We start from the raw sequence: 21,343 nt of genomic DNA, 5'->3' as shown, positions 1-21,343 counted from the left end.
GGAAGGCAACTCCGCCTTCAGCTCCTGAGCCCACGCTTCCACAGCTTCTGCAGCCCATGTCGCTGCAATGGAGGGCCGATGCGCAGCACCGTGAGGGTGTAAATTGCCTTTAAACAACCCTCCACACGCTTATCCATCGGCTCTCTCAGGGATGTGACAGTACTTACAGGCAGAGCTGAGGATACCACCAGCCGCGCCACTTGCAAATCCACTGGCGGGGGTGTTTCCCAATTTTTACTTAGCTCCGCTGCGAGGTGTAGCGAGCCAGCATCTTCTTGTGAGGCATGAATATCTTTCCTGGATTTCCCCAGGACTCCTGACGTATGTCAACTAAATGGTCAGAGTGAGGTAAAACTTGTTTAACCACTTTCTGATGTTTAAACCTGTCCGTTTTTTTAGGGACAGCATCAGGCACCGGGTCATCATCAACTTGAAGAATGGTCCTGATAGCCTCCAACAAGTCAGGAACATCCACCTGTGAAACAGCTTCCCCATCAGAAGCATCGGGATCAGAATCTGTGGGGTCAGTATAAACGCCATCCTCATCAGACGAGGTGTCTGGGACGTTGGTGGATTGTGAGGAAGTAATTGCCCGCTTAGAGGACCCCTTGGTCTTAGGCGGGCGAGGGTTAGACTTCTGAGTAGTCAGTGATTGGTTCAATTGCTGGAACTGATTGGACAGTTGATCTGCCCACGGCGAGTTAACCGCGGGGACCATAAGCGGTTGTACCGGCACAGGAGGTCCCATAGGGGGCGTTAGTCTAGTTACCAGCGTATTCAAAAGCGTGGAGAAGGTAGCCAAAGGTGGGTCATTTTGAAACCCTGTTGCTACAGTCCCACTGGGAGGTAAGCAACCCCCAGAACCTGAACCCTCAGCTGTTATGTTATCCTCAAATGTGTCTGCAGCGTCACCACCACACAATGTGGGATCAGCCCCAGCACCATTGCCCTGTGTAGCTGACATAATCAAAAGCTCAATGCAGGGCAACACAGTACAATATCAGCAGCACAATACCTGCCAAGAACCCCCTGTGCAGTGTAACAGCACAAACAGGGAATTCTAGAGGTATATGGGGGGTCATTCCGAGTTGATCGCTCGCTAGCAGTTTTTAGCAGCTGTGCAAATGCTATGGCGCCGCCCACTGGGAGTGTATTTTAGCTTAGCAGAAGTGCGAACGTTTTTATCGCAGAGCGCCTGCAAAAATTTTTTGTGTAGTTTCAGAGTAGCTCAAAACCTACTCAGCACTTGCAATCACTTCAGACTATTCAGTTCTGGATTTAACGTCACACACCCACCCAGCGTTCGCCCAGCCACGCCTGCGTTTTCGTTTTTCCGAACACTCCCTGAAAACGGTCAGTTGCCACCCAGAAACGTCCACTTCATGTCAATCACTCTGCGGCAACCAGTGCGACTGAAATGCATTGCTAGACCCTGTGCAAAACTGCATCGCTCGTTGTGCCTGTACGTCGCTCGTGCGCATTGCGCCGCATACGCATGCGCAGAACTGCAGTTTTTTAGCCTGATCGCTGTGCTGCGAACAAATGCAGCTAGCGATCAACTCGATGGTGACTAGAAATCACAGAGAAAATACACACTGAGTATATCCTGTGAACTACCTATATTAATTATAAACCTGACACATTTAGCCCCCTCAGGTTATAGAATATAGGGATAGCAATCTGAGTGAGATACATGAAATGGAGGTCACACAGCAGCTATATGCACACACACAGAGTCACAGTTTGTACAATGCAGAAATTATGACATGCAATAAAACTGCACTGGACTAGCAATACAGAGTAGTACTATGTATAGCAATACACTTAATAGATATAACAATGCACAGTAAAGACTGGATTATATCACTGGTACTAAATAACCCTGACTAAATGCACTTTTTCTTAACTAACACTGTCAGCAGACATGTAGAATACTTAAGTGTCCTGTAAAATGCACAGTGCTGAAATGCAGGCAGCTTTACAGAGGAGGATTTGCCCAAACAGTCCCAGTATCAGCTCTGCTTGCTATAATGGCGCCCAAGTGCTGACAGAGAGTGAGGGAGAGAGAGAGATGCAGCTCCAGGGCGGGAACATTTACTCTAAATGGTGCCCTGGGGCTGGGGGAGGGGCTACAGGTCAAAGCCTTATCCCCCTTCACCACCGGGTACTGGGGGCTTAAATAAATGGTCTTATGAGAGAAAACCGACCTGTGCCCATGCCCTGGTGGTCTAGTGGGGTCCCTGTACTGCCACAGTGTCCACGCCAGCGTGCGCGGCCCGATTTCCCGCACGGGATCGCGATTTACAGCGGGTCCCGCCGGGGGGACCCACTTACCTCCTCCCTGAGTGCGGCCACGCGTTCCAGGAGAGCAGCGGTCGTGTGTGTGTCTAACAAGAAGAAAACCGGAGCCTCCGCTGTAGGTACCCGGCAACCAGGGCGCGGGAGTGTACAGCGCCGCCGGGGGAGGTGATGGAGCCCTTGAAGTCTTCATTTTTCTTCAAAAAGCTTTTTCCTAGGGCTGCTGGAGCAGCCCCCCTGTTGTATGCCTGCTTACTGCATGGCACCAACTACAAAACAAACTGAGCTCCTGTGCACGGAGGCGAGGTTATAGAGGAGGTGGCGTTAGGCATTCTGGGAACAGTCAAAGCTTTGAACCTGTTGGTGCCTCGGATCAAGATCCTACTCTACACCCCGATGTTATTCCCTGTGGAGCCCAGTGTACCATGCAGCAGAAAGAGGGATTGCTGTAACTGATATTGGGGGTCATTCCGAGTTGTTCGCTCGTTATTTTTTTCTCGCAACGGAGCGATTAGTCGCTAATGCGCATGCGTAATGTCCGCAGTGCGACTGCGCCAAGTAAATTTGCTATGCAGTTAGGAATTTTACTCACGGCATTACGAGGTTTTTTCTTCGTTCTGGTGATCGTAATGTGATTGACAGGAAGTGGGTGTTTCTGGGCGGAAACTGGCCGTTTTATGGGTGTGTGCGAAAAAACGCTACCGTTTCTGGGAAAAACGCGGGAGTGGCTGGAGAAACGGGGGAGTGTCTGGGCGAACACTGGGTGTGTTTGTGACGTCAAACCAGGAACGAAACTGACTGAACTGATCGCAGATGCCGAGTATGTCTCGAGCTACTCAGAAACTGCACAGAGAAGTCTATTCGCAATTCTGCCAATCTTTCGTTCGCAATTTTGATAAGCTAAGATTCACTCCCAGTAGGCGGCGGCTTAGCGTGTGCAAAGCTGCTAAAAGCAGCTTGCGAGCGAACAACTCGGAATGACCCCCATTGTTAGTAGATATGGACAAATCACATAAGCAGGAGAAAGTCTCACCCAATGTTCTCATACAAGTGACGGCTGATGGACCAGGCGATGATGAAGACCAGGGGAGACCCTGCAACACAGACATTGTGATAAGCTGGGACCCACTTTCCCTTCATTAGTGGAATGATCCAGCAGGCAGTGCACACAGAAGCCAAGTCAAGTATATATATACTCATCCCCTGAACAGAAATGTACCAGCACTTACTCCACCCGAGAGCAATATATACTAGCACTTACCCCACCCGAGAGCAATGTACCAGTACTTACCCCACCCGAGAGCAATATGTACCAGCACTTACCCCACCCGAGAGCAATGTACCAGCACTTACCCCACCCGAGAGCAATGTACCAGTACTTACCCCACCCTAGAGCAATGTACCAGCACTTACCCCACCCGAGAGCAATATGTACCAGCACTTACCCCACCCGAGAGCAATATGTACCAGCACTTACCCCACCCAAGAGCAATATGTACCTGCACTTACCCCACCCGGGAGCAATATGTACCAGCACTTACCCCACCCGAGAGCAATATGTACCAGCAATTACCCCACCCTAGAGCAATGTACCAGCACTTACCCCACCCGAGAGCAATATGTACCAGCACTTACCCCACCCGAGAGCAATATATACTAGCACTTACCCCACCCGAGAGCAATATGTACCAGCACTTACCCCACCAGAGAGCAATATATACTAGCACTTACCCCACCCAAGAGCAATATGTACCAGCACTTACCCCACCCGAGAGCAATGTACCAGCACTTACCCCACCCGAGAGCAATATGTACCAGCACTTACCCCACCCGAGAGCAATGTACCAGCACTTACCCCACCCGAGAGCAATATGTACCAGCACTTACCCCACCCGAGAGCAATATGTACCAGCACTTACCCCACCCTAGAGCAATGTACCAGCACTTACCCCACCCGAGAGCAATATGTACCAGCACTTACCCCACCCGAGAGCAATGTACCAGCACTTACCCCACCCGAGAGCAATGTACCAGCACTTACCGCACCCGAGAGCAATATGTACCAGCACTTACCCCACCCGAGAGCAATATGTACCAGCACTTACCCCACCGAGAGCAATATGTATCAGCACTTACCCCACCCAAGAGCAATATATACTAGTACTTACCCCACCCGAGAGCAATGTACCAGTACTTACCCCACCCGAGAGCAATATGTACCAGCACTTACCCCACCCGAGAGCAATATATACTAGCACTTACCCCACCCGAGAGCAATGTACCAGCACTTACCCCACCCGAGAGCAATGTACCAGCACTTACCCCTCCCGAAAGCAATATGTACCAGCACTTACCCCACCCGAGAGCAATATGTACCAGCACTTACCCCACCCGAGAGCAATATGTACCAGCACTTACCCCACCCGAGAGCAATATGTACCTGCACTTACCCCACCCGGGAGCAATATGTACAAGCACTTACCCCACCTGAGAGCAATATATACCAGCACTTACCCCACCCTAGAGCAATGTACCAGCACTTACCCCACCCAAGAGCAATATGTACCAGCACTTACCCCACCCTAGAGCAATATGTACCAGCACTTACCCCACCCGAGAGCAATGTGTACCAGCACTTACCCCACCCGAGAGCAATATGTACCAGCACTTACCCCACCCGAGAGCAATATGTACCAGCACTTACCCCACCGGAGAGCAATATGTACCAGCACTTACCCCACCCGAGAGCAATGTACCAGCACTTACCCCACCCGAGAGCAATGTACCAGCACTTACCCCTCCCGAAAGCAATATGTACCAGCACTTACCCCACCCGAGAGCAATATGTACCAGCACTTACCCCACCCGAGAGCAATATGTACCAGCACTTACCCCACCCGAGAGCAATATGTACCTGCACTTACCCCACCCGGGAGCAATATGTACAAGCACTTACCCCACCTGAGAGCAATATATACCAGCACTTACCCCACCCTAGAGCAATGTACCAGCACTTACCCCACCCAAGAGCAATATGTACCAGCACTTACCCCACCCTAGAGCAATATGTACCAGCACTTACCCCACCCGAGAGCAATGTGTACCAGCACTTACCCCACCCGAGAGCAATATGTACCAGCACTTACCCCACCCGAGAGCAATATGTACCAGCACTTACCCCACCGGAGAGCAATATGTACCAGCACTTACCCCACCCTAGAGCAATGTACCAGCACTTACCCCACCCAAGAGCAATATGTACCAGCACTTACCCCACCCAAGAGCAATATGTACCAGTACTTACCCCACCCGAGAGCAATATGTTCCAGCACTTACCCCAACCGGGAGCAATATGTGACAGCACTTACCCCACCCGAGAGCAATATATACTAGAACTTACTCCACCCGAGAGAAACATGTACCAGTACTTAACCCACCCGAGAGCAATATATACTAGCACTTACCCCACCCGAGAGCAATATGTACCAGCACTTACCCCACCCGAGAGCACTTACCCCACCCGAGAGCAATATATACTAGCATTTACCCCACCCGAGAGCAATATGTACCAGCACTTACCCCACCCGAGAGCAATATGTACCAGCACTTACCCCACCCGAGAGCAATATGTACAAGCACTTATCCCAGCCGAGAGCAATATGTACGCAATATGTACCAGCACTTACCCCACCCGAGAGCAATATGGATTATGTACCAGCACTTACCCCACCCGAGAGCAATATGTAACAGCACTTACCCCACCCGACAGCAATATGTACCAGCACTTACCCCACTCGAGAGCAATATGTACCAGCACTTACCCCACTCGAGAGCAATATGTACCAGCACTTACCCCACCCGACAGCAATATGTACCAGCACTTACCCCACTCGAGAGCAATATGTACCAGCACTTACCCCACCCGAGAGCAATCTATCAGTACTTACATCACCTGAGAGCAATGTACCAACACTTACCCCCATCTGTGAGCAATGTACCAGTACTTACCCCACCCGAGAGCAATGTACCAGCACTTACCGCACCCAAGTGCAATGTACCAGCACTTACCCCACCTGTGAGCAATGTACCAGCACTTACCCCACCCGAGAGCAATGTACCAGCAGAAATACTTCCACTCGGAGAAGAAGGACACAACAAGCAGAGTGTGGAGGTATAGACCCTCCACCAGCAGCCAGCTGTAATTGGCCATGATGCAATACTGGAAGAAGATCATGACGTAGTGACAGTCCTTCTGGAGAGAGAATGGCACAGGATATAATCCCTGAGGGACTGTATACACTATATACATGACGTAGTGACAGTCCTTCTGCATAGAGAATGGCACAGGATATAATCACTGAGGGATTGGATACACTATATACGTGACGTAGTGACAGTCCTTCTGCAGAGAGAATGGCACAGGATATAATCCCTGAGGGACTGTATACACTATATACATGACGTAGTGACAGTCCTTCTGCATAGAGAATGGCACAGGATATAATCACTGAGGGATTGGATACACTATATACATGACGTAGTGACAGTCCTTCTGCAGAGAGAGCGGCACAGGATATAATCCCTGAGGGACTGTATACACTATATACATGACGTAGTGACATTCCTTCTGCAGAGAGAGCGGCACAGGATATAATCCCTGAGGGACTGTATACACTATATACATGACGTAGTGACATTCCTTCTGCAGAGAGAACGGCACAGGATATAATCCCTGAGGGACTGTATATACATGACGCAGTGACAGTCCTTCTGCAGAGAGAGCGGCACAGGATATAATCCCTGAGGGACTGTATACACTATATACCTGACGTAGTGACAGTGCTTCTGCAGAGAGAGTAGCACAGGATATAATCCCTGAGGGACTGTATACACTATATACCTGACGCAGTGACAGTCCTTCTGCAGAGAGAACGGCACAGGATATAATCCCTGAGGGACTGTATACACTATATACATGATGTAGTGACATTCCTTCTGCAGAGAGAGCGGCACAGGATATAATCCCTGAGGGACTGTATACACTATATACATGACGTAGTGACAATCCTTCTGCAGAGAGAACGGCACAGGATATAATCCCTGAGGGACTGTATATACATGACGCAGTGACATTCCTTCTGCAGAGAGAGCGGCACAGGATATAATCCCTGAGGGACTGTATACACTATATACATGACGTAGTGACAATCCTTCTGCAGAGAGAACGGCACAGGATATAATCCCTGAGGGACTGTATACACTATATACAGTACATGACGCAGTGACAGTCCTTCTGCAGAGAGAGCGGCACAGGATATAATCCCTGAGGGACTGTATACACTATATACCTGACGTAGTGACAGTGCTTCTGCAGAGAGAGTGGCACAGGATATAATCCCTGAGGGACTGTATACACTATATACCTGACGCAGTGACAGTCCTTCTGCAGAGAGAACGGCACAGGATATAATCCCTGAGGGACTGTATACACTATATACATGATGTAGTGACATTCCTTCTGCAGAGAGAGCGGCACAGGATATAATCCCTGAGGGACTGTATACACTATATATATACATGACGTAGTGACAATCCTTCTGCAGAGAGAACGGCACAGGATATAATCCCTGAGGGACTGTATACACTATATACATGACGTAGTGACATTCCTTCTGCAGAGAGAACGGCACAGGATATAATCCCTGAGGGACTGTATATACATGACGCAGTGACAGTCCTTCTGCAGAGAGAGCGGCACAGGATATAATCCCTGAGGGACTGTATACACTATATACCTGACGTAGTGACAGTGCTTCTGCAGAGAGAGTGGCACAGGATATAATCCCTGAGGGACTGTATACACTATATACCTGACGCAGTGACAGTCCTTCTGCAGAGAGAACGGCACAGGATATAATCCGAGGGACTGTATACACTATATACCTGACGTAGTGACAGTCCTTCTGCAGAGAGAGCGGCACAGGATATAATCCCTGAGGGACTGTATACACTATATACCTGACGTAGTGACAGTGCTTCTGCAGAGAGAGTGGCACAGGATGTAATCACTGAGGGACTGTATACACTATATACATGATGTAGTGACAGTCCTTTTGAAGAGAGAGCAGCACAGAATATAATCCCTGAGGGACTGTATACACTATATACAGTACATGACGTAGTGACAGTCCTTCTGCAGAGAGAACGGCACAGGATATAATCCCTGAGGGACTGTATACACTATATACCTGACGTAGTGACAGTCCTTCTGCAGAGAGAGCGGCACAGGATATAATCCCTGAGGGACTGTATACACTATATACATGACGTAGTGACATTCCTTCTGCAGAGAGAGTGGCACAGGATGTAATCACTGAGGGACTGTATACACTATATACATGATGTAGTGACAGTCCTTTTGAAGAGAGAACAGCACAGGATATAATCCCTGAGGGACTGTATACACTATATACAGTACATGACGTAGTGACAGTCCTTCTGCAGAGAGAGCGGCACAGGATATAATCCCTGAGGGACTGTATACACTATATACAGTACATGACGTAGTGACAGTCCTTCTGCAGAGAGAACGGCACAGGATATAATACCCGACTGCAAAGAATACTATTCAAATTTGGTCATCGGAGTGGGTAATCCTAACCACCTCACCCTCTGGTGCTATACCAACCTAACTCAACGGACTGACTGTTACCTCAGAACAAACTCCTCCCTCACTAGCGGGGCAATGGCCTGAATATGGGCCTATGCCCCTGCAATGGTCAGCTTGGAAGGAACCTTCACGATTCATCATTATCACCGGCACAGGTATCATACACCTATATAGGTGTCTTCTGCAGATTCAGTAAGTGTGCCCAATCACTACACACCCTCGGGGAACATATGATCCTCCCATCACATAACATTGTACCTTCATTATGTTTAGTTTGGAGTTGCATTCCCCGGATGTCCAATTGGCAAAATATTTTTTTTGTGTGCTCGTAGGGACGGAGGGCGGGAAAGAGAACGTTTCGTCTTTTTGTTCTTCCCAGGTCATCACCTCCCCTGTCTCTGCCTTTGGCCTCCTTTGTCTTGGGAGTAGCTTTTAACCCTGTGGTATCTGGCCCTTGCGGCACTGCTTACAGTATCACCCCCCCCCCCCCCCCCCCATTATGCACTAACAGAGACTTATCAGACTACCCCTCAATTTGACCCCAATACTACATGGCTTATCTACATCGTGGCTCCCTTGCAGATCACTGAATGGCTGGAAGAGTCTGAAGCAGAAGGAAGGAGCCTTTCTATAGACTGCTGCATGACACTGTTAGGGAATGCGGACTGATTTGTGTAGTCTAGGTTGCACATAGATGCCTCGTATCCCTCCTCTTCTGTATTAGGCCCTGGGCACATAGCTAGGCCGCCTGCTGCCTCCACCTGACCTGTGTCCTTACCAAGTAGACACTGCAGTGGTTGATGTCATCAATGGAGAACAGCACAGCGTCCCGGATGAAGATGGACATGGCTCTCAGGATGAAGGAGAAGAACAGGTGCATGTGAATGTAGTTCCGGGTACAGCGCAGCCGCCTGCACTCAAAGATGGAAGACAAGGAGGACTGTTATCATGCTGCACAACGGTATATGCTCTACTCATACAGGTCTGATCCGAGCACTCACCGAAAGGACAGCAGAGTAATTAATGCCAGGGACAGAGAGGTCAGAGAAGTCCCATAACCCACCGTGTAGACGGTCTTCAGGTGCATGTAATATTCCTTCTGTAAAAGACATGCCATGGACTACTTTCAGCTCCTCTCCTTCACAGTCTGGACTTCACAAATCTCACTGCGTGAACATACACACGCACACGCACGCGCACACACACACGCACACACACGCACACGCACACACATTCCATTAGTGCTTTTACAATTTACATAATACATTTTGCTTACTGTAAGTCTCTCAACGGATCATCATAAAACGGTATCTAGATGACAGGTCGATCTTCATTAGGTGAATCGGTGGACCCCATATGGTCGACGCTACATTAAGTCAACAATGCTTAAGGTTGACAGGTCCGAAAATGGTCGACATGACAATGATCGACACACGTTGTGAATAGTAACCTGTGCTGAGCGCAGGTAGGCACCTTGCGCAAAGCCTGTCGACGTGGTACACTAATTGGGGTTACATGTGGATTAAAATAGTAAATGGCACCCCCCCCCAAGAAAAAATATTGCATCAACCTTTTCCATGTCGACCATTTCCATGTCAACGGTTTGACTGTGTCGACCTTTTGTACCTGTCGACCTTGCCACCTGTCTACCTTTAACATGTCAACCTAATGACCCTGTCCACCTACTGACCAGGTCGACCTACAGTATGCCATGTCGACCATATGGGGTTGACCTATTGACTGTCAGTCTAATTAGGGTCGACCCAATGATGCATACCCTCATAAAACGATGACACTCACTGGACGTTGTATATAGAATTGCTGCTTATCTGACACCTGTGTGAAGGCAAATTAAACAGATACTAGATGGCAATTCATTGCCCTTTACCTTAAGGGGGCAATTCAATTAGGCGTGAAGTATGCATGTGGAGTTTCACGGCCAGAGCTATTCAATTATTTACCCTTTGGTAACGCACAGAAACCCACTGATTCCACGTACAATGCACAATGCAGCGGTTTTCCCCGCATGGTAAATGCAGAGGGGTGCATTTAGGCCCTCATTCCGAGTTGATCGCTCGCTAGCTACTTTTAGCAGCCGTGCAAACGCATAGTCGCCGCCTACAGGGGAGTGTATTTTCGCTTTGCAGGAGTGCGAACGCCTGTGCAGCCGAGCAGCAGCAAACATTTTGTGCAAAACAAGACCAGCCCTGTAGTTACTTATCCTGTGCGATGATTGATGCGACGAGTGACACTGTAATGACGTCAGATACCAGCCCAGCAAATGCCCGGCTACGCCTACGTTTTTCCAAACACTCCCAGAAAACGGTCAGTTGCCACCCAGAAACTCCCACTTCCTGTTAATCTCCTTGCGTCCGCCAGTGCGACTGAAAGCGCCCCTAGAACCTGTGCAAAACCATGATGTTCTTTATACCCGTACGTCGCGCGTGCGCATTGCGGTGCATACGCATGCGCAGATTTGCCGTTTTTTAAAATGATCGCTACGCAGAGAACTACGGCAGCTAGCGATCAACTCGGAATGACCCCCTTAATGCAGATATTCAGAGCTCCGGAGGCTGCAAGGAGGAATCCTGCTCTGGGGATTAGCGTGTGGAGCTCCCACAGGTAACCGGAGGTGGCAGCAATTAGCGCGGGGACAACCTGATTGGCTAGACCCCTGAGTGTGACATCTCTCTGGGCAGTCTGGCCATGTCTAATAGGCCTAGGGTGAAGGTTTATAGAAGGTCATCTGGCATCTCCTCAGCTGGATTCTCCTGCACACTACCAGCCAAACACATTGTTGTTGGAGACAGAATTGTGAAAACACTAATGTTTTGAAATAAAAACAAATATATTATAAATAATATTAATTGTGGTATAAATGTAAAACTAGATCTGACTCACAATGAAAATGAAGAATCACTTACTGTATCTTCATCTTCTGTGTCATTGATGTTGTACTTGCACGCAACGTGCACCGGTGGGAAGGTAACGGACCACCCTGCTTCTGTACAGTTCCGATGCACAGTTCCTGTCCAACCATACAATGTACTGTAAATACTGAGCAAGTACACAATCTATAAAATAGCAGCTTACCACCCGATACTACTTATTAATTCACCTGTAATTTGAGTTGTGCATCGGGCCCAGTGGTGCAAGCAGAATTTGTTTCTTAGTGGTACGGATAGTAAAAATGGGTGTAACCACGTGTTATGAGGAGGCGTGGTCACACAAAACTAGGGGAGTGGCTACATGACAATAGGGGCATGGCCACATTATGCCACACATCGTAATGCCCCTTACACATTATGCCAAACACCGTAATGCCCCTTACACATTATGCCAAACACCGTAATGCCCCTTACACATTATGCCGCACACCGTAATGCCCCTTACACATTATGCCAAACACCGTAATGCTTATTACACATTATGCCGCACACCGTAATGCCCCTTACACATTATGCCAAACACCGTAATGCTTATTACACATTATGCCGCACACCGTAATGCCCCTTACACATTATGCCAAACACCGTAATGCTTATTACACATTATGCCAAACACCGTAATGCCCATTACACATTATGCCACACACCGTAATGCTTATTACACATTATGCCACACACCATAATGCCCCTTACACAATATGCCAAACACCGTAATGCCCCTTACACATTATGCCAAACACCGTAATGCCCATTACACATTATGCCACACACCGTAATGCTTATTACACATTATACCACACACCGTAATGCCTATTACATATTATGCCAGGCACCGTAATGCCTATTAAATATTATGCCAAACACTGTAATGCCCCTTACACATTATGCCACACACCGTAATGCCCATTACACATTATGCCACACAACGTAATGCTTATTACACATTATGTCACACACCGTAATGCCTATTACATATTATGCCACACACAGTTATGCCACTGACACCATTTTACAAAAATGCCCCTTATAAATTATGCCCCAGCGGTGGGCTACCATATTTCTTAATGGTACTCCGTACCACCCTATACCACCCTACTTTCAGCACTGACTGAGCCCCGTGTTTTGGTTTTGGTTCTGATTTTGCATAACCACCCTCATGTGTTTTGGATTTGGTTTTAGATCTTTTTTTTTTTTTTTTAAATACTAAAAACAGCTAAAATCATGTAATGTGGGCCTGTGTTTATTTCTACAGTATTAGTAACCTCAATAACATAAATTTTCAGTAATTTCTCGTAAATTTTGTCACTTACCATTAATTCCAGTAATAATCTGCAGGATCTCTGGGCAAGGAATGGACACAGTATGCCCCAGCGGAGTAGACGGCCAGCAGCTGAGATTGTCCCACTTCCCGGCACATCCTACAATACATCACACAGGGCTCAGCAACCAGCAATTACAGATTCCACATCACTGCGCATCCTACACCCCATCACACAGGCCTGATCAATCAGCAATCACAGATTCCACATCACTGCGCATCCTACACCCCATCACACAGGCCTGATCAATCAGCAATCACAGATTCCACATCACTGCGCATCCTACACCCCATCACACAGGCCTGATCAATCAGCAATCACAGATTCCACATCACTGCGCATCCTACACCCCATCACACAGACCTGATCAATCAGCAATCACAGATTCCACAGCACTACGCATCCTACACCCCATCACACAGACCTAATCAATCAGCAATCACAGATTCCACATCACTGCACATCCTACACCCCATCACACAGGCCTGAGCATTCAGCAATCACAGATTCCACATCACTGCTCATCCTACACCCCATCACACAGACCTGATCAATCAGCAATCACAGATTCCACATCACTGCGCATCCTACACCCCATCACACAGACCTGATCAATCAGCAATCACAGATTCCACAGCACTACGCATCCTACACCCCATCACACAGACCTAATCAATCAGCAATCACAGATTCCACATCACTGCGCATCCTACACCCCATCACACAGACCTAAACAATCAGCAATCACAGATTCCACATCACTGCGCATCCTACACCCCATCACACAGGCCTGATCAATCAGCAATCACAGATTCCACATCACTGCGCATCCTACACCCCATCACACAGACCTAATCAATCAGCAATCACAGATTCCACATCACTGCGCATCATACACCCCATCACACAGGCCTGATCAATCAGCAATCACAGATTCCACATCACTGCGCATTCTACACCCCATCACACAGACCTAATCAATCATCAATCACAGATTCCACATCACTGCTCATCATACACCCCATCACACAGGCCTGATCAATCAGCAATCACAGATTCCACATCACTGCTCATCCTACACCCCATCACACAGACCTAATCAATCAGCAATCACAGATTCCACATCACTGCTCTTCCTACACCCCATCACACAGGGCTGAGCAATCAGCAATCACAGATTCCACATCACTGCGCATCCTACACCCCATCACACAGACCTAATCAATCAGCAATCACAGATTCAACATCACTGCGCATCCTACACCCCATCACACAGACCTAATCAATCAGCAATCACAGATTCCAAATCACTGCGCATCCTACACCCCATCACACAGGCCTGAGCAATCAGCAATCACAGATTCCACATCACTGCTCATCCTACACCCCATCACACAGACCTAATCAATCAGCAATCACAGATTCCACATCACTGCGCATCCTACACCCCATCACACAGACCTAATCAATCAGCAATCACAAATTCCACATCACTGCGCATCCTACACCCCATCAAACAGACCTGATCAATCAGCAATCACAGATTCCACATCACTGCTCTTCCTACACCCCATCACACAGACCTAATCAATCAGCAATCACAGATTCCACATCACTGCGCAGCCTACACCCCATCACACAGACCTAATCAATCAGCAATCACAGATTCCACATCACTGTGCATAAAATCAATCAGCAATCACAGATTCCACATCACTGCACATCCTACACCCCATCACACAGACCTAATCAATCAGCAATCACAGATTCCACATCACTGCGCATCCTACACCCCATCACACAGACCTAATCAATCAGCAATCACAGATTCCACATCACTGCGCATCCTACACCCCATCACACAGGCCTGATCAATCAGCAATCACAGATTCCACATCACTGCGCATCCTACACCCCATCACACAGACCTGATCAATCAGCAATCACAGATTCCACAGCACTACGCATCCTACACCCCATCACACAGACCTAATCAATCAGCAATCACAGATTCCACATCACTGCGCATCCTACACCCCATCACACAGACCTAAACAATCAGCAATCACAGATTCCACATCACTGCGCATCCTACACCCCATCACACAGGCCTGATCAATCAGCAATCACAGATTCCACATCACTGCGCATCCTACACCCCATCACACAGACCTAATCAATCAGCAATCACAGATTCCACATCACTGCGCATCATACACCCCATCACACAGGCCTGATCAATCAGTAATCACAGATTCCACATCACTGCGCATCCTACACCCCATCACACAGACCTAATCAATCAGCAATCACAGATTCCACATCACTGCGCATCATACACCCCAGCATACAGACCTGAGCAATCAGCAATCACAGATTCCACATCACTGCGCATCCTACACCCCATCACACAGACCTAATCAATCAGCAATCACAGATTCCACATCACTGCGCATCATACACCCCAGCATACAGACCTGAGCAATCAGCAATCACAGATTCCACATCACTGCGCATCCTACACCCCATAACACAGACCTAATCAATCAGCAATCACAGATTCCACATCACTGCGCATTCTACACCCCATCACACAGACCTAATCAATCAGCAATCACAGATTCCACATCACTGCTCATCATACACCCCATCACACAGGCCTGATCAATCAGCAATCACAGATTCCACATCACTGCTCATCCTACACCCCATCACACAGACCTAATCAATCAGCAATCACAGATTCCACATCACTGCTCTTCCTACACCCCATCACACAGACCTAATCAATCAGCAATCACAGATTCAACATCACTGCGCATCCTACACCCCATCACACAGACCTAATCAATCAGCAATCACAGATTCCAAATCACTGCGCATCCTACACCCCATCACACAGGCCTGAGCAATCAGCAATCACAGATTCCACATCACTGCTCATCCTACACCCCATCACACAGACCTAATCAATCAGCAATCACAGATTCCACATCACTGCGCATCCTACACCCCATCACACAGACCTAATCAATCAGCAATCACAAATTCCACATCACTGCGCATCCTACACCCCATCAAACAGACTTGATCAATCAGCAATCACAGATTCCACATCACTGCTCTTCCTACACCCCATCACACAGACCTAATCAATCAGCAATCACAGATTCCACATCACTGCGCAGCCTACACCCCATCACACAGACCTAATCAATCAGCAATCACAGATTCCACATCACTGTGCATAAAATCAATCAGCAATCACAGATTCCACATCACTGCACATCCTACACCCCATCACACAGACCTAATCAATCAGCAATCACAGATTCCACATCACTGCGCATCTTACACCCCATCACACAGACCTAATCAATCAGCAATCACAGATTCCACATCACTGCGCATCTTACACCCCATCACACAGACCTAATCAATCAGCAATCACAGATTCCACATCACTGCACATCCTACACCCCATCACACAGACCTAATCAATCAGCAATCACAGATTCCACATCACTGCGCATCTTACACCCCATCACACAGACCTAATCAATCAGCAATCACAGATTCCACATCACTGCACATCCTACACCCCATCACACAGACCTGATCAATCAGCAATCACAGATTTCACATCACTGCACATCCTACACCCCAGCATACAGACCTGAGCAATCAGCAATCACAGATTCCACATCACTGCCCATCCTACACCCCATCACACAGACCTAATCAATCAGCAATCACAGATTCCACATCACTGCGCAGCCTACACCCCATCACACAGACCTAATCAATCAGCAATCACAGATTCCACATCACTGCGCAGCCTACACCCCATCACACAGACCTAATCAATCAGCAATCACAGATTCCACATCACTGCGCATCTTACACCCCATCACACAGACCTAATCAATCAGCAATCACAGATTCCACATCACTGCCCATCCTACACCCCATAACACAGACCTAATCAATCAGCAATCACAGATTCCACATCACTGCTCTTCCTACACCCCATCACACAGACCTGATCAATCAGCAATCACAGATTCCACATCACTGCTTTTCCTACACCGCATCACACAGACCTAATCAATCAGCAATCACAGATTCCACATCACTGCGCATCCTACACCCCATCACACAGACCTAATCAATCAGCAATCACAGATTCCACGTCACTGCGCATCCTACACCCCATCACACAGACCTAATCAATCAGCAATCACAGATTCCACATCACTGCACATCCTACACCCCATCACACAGACCTGATCAATCAGCAATCACAGATTCCACATCACTGCACATCCTACACCCCAGCATACAGACCTGAGCAATCAGCAATCACAGATTCCACATCACTGCGCATCCTACACCCCATAACACAGGCCTGATCAATCAGCAATCACAGATTCCACATCACTGCGCAGCCTACACCCCATCACACAGACCTGATCAATCAGCAATCACAGATTCCACATCACTGCTCATCCTACACCCCATCACACAGACCTAATCAATCAGCAATCACAGATTCCACATCACTGCTCTTCCTACACCCCATCACACAGACCTAATCAATCAGCAATCACAGATTCCACGTCACTGCGCATCCTACACCCCATCACACAGACCTAATCAATCAGCAATCACAGATTCCACATCACTGCACATCCTACACCCCATCACACAGACCTGATCAATCAGCAATCACAGATTCCACATCACTGCACATCCTACACCCCAGCATACAGACCTAATCAATCAGCAATCACAGATTCCACATCACTGCACATCCTACACCCCATCACACAGACCTAATCAATCAGCAATCACAGATTCCACATCACTGCACATCCTACACCCCATCACACAGACCTGAGCAATCAGCAATCACAGATTCCACATCACTGCGCATCCTACACCCCATAACACAGGCCTGATCAATCAGCAATCACAGATTCCACATCACTGCGCAGCCTACACCCCATCACACAGACCTGATCAATCAGCAATCACAGATTCCACATCACTGCTCATCCTACACCCCATCACACAGACCTGATCAATCAGCAATCACAGATTCCACATCACTGCTCATCCTACACCCCATCACACAGACCTAATCAATCAGCAATCACAGATTCCACATCACTGCTCTTCCTACACCCCATCACACAGACCTAATCAATCAGCAATCACAGATTCCACATCACTGCACATCCTACACCCCATCACACAGACCTAATCAATCAGCAATCACAGATTCCACATCACTGCGCAGCCTACACCCCATCACACAGACCTAATCAATCAGCAATAACAGATTCCACATCACTGCACATCCTACACCCCATCACACAGACCTGATCAATCAGCAATCACAGATTCCACATCACTGCACATCCTACACCCCAGCATACAGACCTGAGCAATCAGCAATCACAGATTCCACATCACTGCTCATCATACACCCCATCACACAGGCCTGATCAATCAGCAATCACAGATTCCACATCACTGCGCATCCTACACCCCATCACACAGGCCTGAGCAATCAGCAATCACAGATTCCACATCACTGCGCATCCTACACCCCATAACACAGGCCTGATCAATCAGCAATCACAGATTCCACGTCACTGCGCAGCCTACACCCCATCACACAGACCTAATCAATCAGCAATCACAGATTCCACATCACTGCACATCCTACACCCCATCAAACAGGCCTAATCAATCAGCAATCACAGATTCCAAATCACTGCGCATCCTACACCCCATCACACAGGCCTGAGCAATCAGCAATCACAGATTCCACATCACTGCGCATCCTACACCCCATAACACAGGCCTGATCAATCAGCAATCACAGATTCCACATCACTGCACATCCTACACCCCATCACACAGGCCTGAGCAATCAGCAATCACAGATTCCACATCACTGCGTATCCTACACCCCATCACACAGGCCTGATCAATCAGCAATCACAGATTCCACATCACTGCACATCCTACACCCCATCACACAGACCTAATCAATCAGCAATCACAGATTCCATATCACTGCGCATCCTACACCCCATCAAACAGACCTGATCAATCAGCAATCACAGGTTCCACATCACTGCGCATCCTACACCCCATCACACAGACCTGAGCAATCAGCAATCACAGATTCCACATCAATGCGCATCCTACACCCCATCACACAGACCTGATCAATCAGCAATCACAGATTCCACATCACTGCGCATCCTACACCCATAACACAGGCCTGATCAATCAGCAATCACAGATTCCACATCACTGCGCATCCTACACCCCATCACACAGACCTAATCAATCAGCAATCACAGATTCCACATCACTGCGCATCCTACACCCCATCACACAGGCCTGATCAATCAGCAATCACAGATTCCACATCACTGCTCATCCTACACCCCATCACACAGACCTAATCAATCAGCAATCACAGATTCCACATCACTGCGCATCCTACACCCCATCACACAGGCCTGATCAATCAGCAATCACAGATTCCACATCACTGCGCATCCTACACCCCATCACACAGACCTGATCAATCAGCAATCACAGATTCCACATCACTGCGCATCCTACACCCCATCACACAGACCTAATCAATCAGCAATCACAGATTCCACATCACTGCACATCCTACACCCCAGCATACAGACCAGAGCAATCAGCAATCACAGATTCCACATCACTGCGCATCCTACACCCCAGCATACAGACCTGAGCAATCAGCAATCACAGATTCCACATCACTGCGCATCCTACACCCCATCACACAGACCTAATCAATCAGCAATCACAGATTCCACATCACTGCACATCCTACACCCCAGCATACAGACCTGAGCAATCAGCAATCACAGATTCCACATCACTGCGCATCCTACATAACGTAAGAGTGGGTAACTCTCCCATAGCTGGGCAAAGTCAGAGGACCCAGCAGGTGTTTTGTACTGAATCGCATCATCTTAGCTACGCCCCTGCTGTACAATGCCCGATCTCGCCTGACACCATATTTACAAACTGTGCGTCACAGCAGCAATGACTCAGTGCTTCTGTTCCCAGACTCCCAGAATGCCGGCGCCGGGTGTGACAATGTCACTCTGCATGACGTTGATGCACATAGAATTCTGGGAGCAACCGTAGCGAGAGAGGATGGAGCAGCAGCAGTGCAACTTGGCATTAGGCAACCAATCAGCATTGATTTGCAGTAACATTTATAATTTGCATACTGTAAAAGTATACAGATCAGCTGATTGGTTGCCATGGGCAATTTCTTCACTGGCTCACTTCTCCACTTTTATCACTGCTTAGTACATATCCCCCATAGGGGTATATTTACTAAAGCTTCTAAAGTAGACAAGTAATGGTTTTGCCCACACAGCCTATCAGGTTCCATCTATCATTTTCCAGAATGGAGCAGAAAAATGATAACTAGCATCTAATTGGTTGCTATGGGCAACAACACTGATCGTCTGTTTTAGTAAATCGTCTCCTTAAAATGGATTATATGGATGACATAGTCAAGCTTCAGTATGTAAATAGCCTGGTATTAGCGCTCTCCTCATCAGATCCAAGGCTCACCTTCTGGCATCCAGCTGGCCACAGATACATTGGTTTGGTCCAGAACCTCAAAGCATCGCTCCTGCTCTCTCTCCATTATACTGGACAAGTCACAGGACAGTTGGGTGACCCCGAGCTGCTGGGAGAAGAGCTGAGAGAGACCCAGGTAATGGTCAGTCCTACGTCAGACAGAAGTGGCTTCCAGACATTGGACAGAAAGGACACGATTATAATAAAGTCACAGCACAAATATCTACAGTAAATATTTGTATTTATCATCATGCTGTGTCTTTAAGGTACATTGGATATAGTCGTTCGTTCGTTCATTCCTACAACCAGCAGGGGTCACAATTGCACGTTGCAACATTTAAATGGTCAACAAAGAAGTAAACAGAAGTAAGTCTAGCTGGTCTGTTATACACAAATCACCATAACATTACGATCAGTGACAAACATGGGCAGCACGGTTGGTGCAATGT

General features: G+C 47.9%; 1 protein-coding gene across 1 annotated transcript in view; it reads right to left on the bottom strand.

Annotated features, from left to right (window-relative positions):
* The window catches only part of SCTR (secretin receptor), a 109,210-nt gene that overhangs the window by 44,832 nt on the left and 43,035 nt on the right, over positions 1–21,343 (bottom strand). The window contains exons 2-8 of the mRNA XM_063932229.1: positions 20,886–21,015; positions 13,227–13,334; positions 11,893–11,996; positions 9,970–10,067; positions 9,747–9,879; positions 6,397–6,550; positions 3,332–3,392 (exon numbers count right to left, since the gene is read on the bottom strand). Coding sequence (XP_063788299.1) covers positions 3,332–3,392; positions 6,397–6,550; positions 9,747–9,879; positions 9,970–10,067; positions 11,893–11,996; positions 13,227–13,334; positions 20,886–21,015 — 788 coding nt within the window. The remainder of the gene's footprint in view (positions 1–3,331; positions 3,393–6,396; positions 6,551–9,746; positions 9,880–9,969; positions 10,068–11,892; positions 11,997–13,226; positions 13,335–20,885; positions 21,016–21,343) is intronic.

Source organism: Pseudophryne corroboree, chromosome 7 (assembly GCF_028390025.1).
Source record: "Pseudophryne corroboree isolate aPseCor3 chromosome 7, aPseCor3.hap2, whole genome shotgun sequence".
Taxonomy (NCBI): Eukaryota; Metazoa; Chordata; class Amphibia; order Anura; family Myobatrachidae; genus Pseudophryne; species Pseudophryne corroboree.
This window is presented reverse-complemented; position numbering and strand designations above follow the sequence as displayed.